The sequence below is a fragment of the Puntigrus tetrazona genome, chromosome 1 (assembly GCF_018831695.1).
Source record: "Puntigrus tetrazona isolate hp1 chromosome 1, ASM1883169v1, whole genome shotgun sequence".
Taxonomy (NCBI): Eukaryota; Metazoa; Chordata; class Actinopteri; order Cypriniformes; family Cyprinidae; genus Puntigrus; species Puntigrus tetrazona.
Genome location: NC_056699.1, coordinates 25712004 through 25713980, shown reverse-complemented (window position 1 = coordinate 25713980; position 1977 = coordinate 25712004). Strand labels below are relative to the sequence as shown.

At 46.7% G+C, this 1977-nt stretch overlaps 1 protein-coding gene across 1 annotated transcript in view; it reads left to right on the top strand.

The window, feature by feature from the left end:
- Window positions 1-6: 6 nt before the first annotated feature.
- LOC122353232 (RING finger protein 150-like) overlaps window positions 7-1977 on the top strand; it is a 7151-nt gene continuing 5180 nt past the window's right edge. The window contains exon 1 of the mRNA XM_043251204.1: window positions 7-610. Within this exon, the coding sequence (XP_043107139.1) occupies window positions 157-610 (454 nt within the window). The 5' untranslated portion in view covers window positions 7-156. The remainder of the gene's footprint in view (window positions 611-1977) is intronic.

Sequence of the window (1977 nt, the reverse complement as noted above, 5' to 3'; positions counted from 1 at the left end):
CCCTTTTAAAGGACGACGGCGGCGGACAGGTAGATGTTTCGGTCTGACTGCGCTTTAACTGCGTTGTGGGGTCGCCAAGCGATGCCGCGTTCAAGGACAGCGGTCTTATAGCGGAAAAGAGGCTGGATAGAGACGTTCGGGATCACCTGTGAAAACATGGCAGTGTCCCTAACCCAAGCCTGTCGGAGTCTTGCCCTGTCTACGTGGCTCCTGTCGTTTTGCTTTGTGCATTTGCTGTGTCTGGACTTCACAGTGGCAGAGAAGGAGGAGTGGTACACCGCCTTTGTCAACATCACTTACCTGGATCCGGTCACGTCTGAGATAAAGACAGACAAGAGTGAATGTGGCAGATATGGGGAGCACTCCCCTAAGAGAGACGCAAGGGGCTTTGTGTTCATGCCTTCTCTTGTGCAGGACAGGCAGGTGTGTGACGGTAACGCCAAGTTCCCCCTTCCCCATCCCAGCATCCCATGGATAGCGCTCATAGCCAAAGGAAACTGCACCTACAGGGAGAAGATCAGGCATGCTGCTGCTCTCAATGCATCCGCCGTGGTCATTTTCAACGTGGGCTCCAGCAACTCCAATGAGACCATTACCATGCCGCATCAAGGTAAGATGACATGCATTTCTTCATTAATTGACCATTGGGTTCACAGCAAGTGATTTTTTTTACAGCCTTCTTCAAAACGCTGCCTTTTTTGTTTCACAGAAGCAGGAAGGGCGTACAGGTCCGAGGGTGACAGCATTATCCCTTTTTTTGGGGTGAACTATAAAGAAACTGTCATTGAAGTTATTAGAGGGAATAAATAACGGCCGGATTGCTTTTCGGGGTTCATTTAATGTATAAGAAGGACATCCCACCAGTGCAGCAACATGTGATTAGGTCCCTATCGTGGGATTCAAGCTTGACCAGTTTGCATGCGCTATTAATAGTTAACAAGCGTGATGCACTGTATCCTGATGGAAAAACCTATCGAGGTGTGCATGGTCCGTCTACGAACAAGCCTCCTTTGCATCTTTGCCTCAATATTATTTGCACGTTTAACACCAAAAAAAAAGGTTCTGTTAGTTACTTCATTTATTGATCGATTTTGGACAACATTGTTGCAATGCAAAAATTGTAAAACTGCCAAATTATTGCACATTCATGACGTTCCCGACATCCCGTATATATTTCCCAACTGTCCACACTGTCTCATACTTGTATGATTCATTTATTGCGAGAATGAAAATGCATCGGTGCACATTTTGTCTTGACTAACCCTGAAGCGGTTCATCGCCCGACTTGCGAAATCCTCACTCGGTGCTTTTGCAGTCGCTGCAGGTTACTTCATGCTCGATGTAGTGTTTCCTCAGCAGAAGACGTGTCCAGGTCGCTCTGGAGCCCAAACTCGTAAGAATATATTGCATTAAAAACTCGTTAATAGATGTAGATGAGGTCGTTTCATCATTGGAACAGATGCGGAGAAATATATCGCTTGCTCAGCAATGGAGGCAGATGGGTGCCGTCAGAATGAGAGCCAAACAGCTGATTAAAAAACATCACAATAATCCGCAAGACCATCATTGCTTCGGGATCAAATACAAGTCTTCTATGCTTCTTCCATTGAATCAGTAGAGAAACACGCACCCGTCAATCACAAACCGTTTTCAACATTTAGTTTTTGATGTAAGAGAGCAACAGGGCATGGACTTTTCTCACTGGAGAAAGCTTTATCATGTGACCTTTCCGACGGCACCCATTCGTTCGCCGCTGAGCAAGCGGTGGTTATTTCTCCAAAATAAACTCTTGGAAGGCCCGAGTGAACCGTTGCGTTTGCGGGCGGACCGTTAATCTCGAAGCCTTTCTCAAAGAGCTAGTCTGTGCATGTTTCAGTTTGGTAACATTAGTGGAGTTGTTCTGTTGCTCAAACCAACCACAGGAATCTCTCTTGCATTCGATCTCATGTTCAGGGCGTGCTGCTGTTCCCCCCCCCC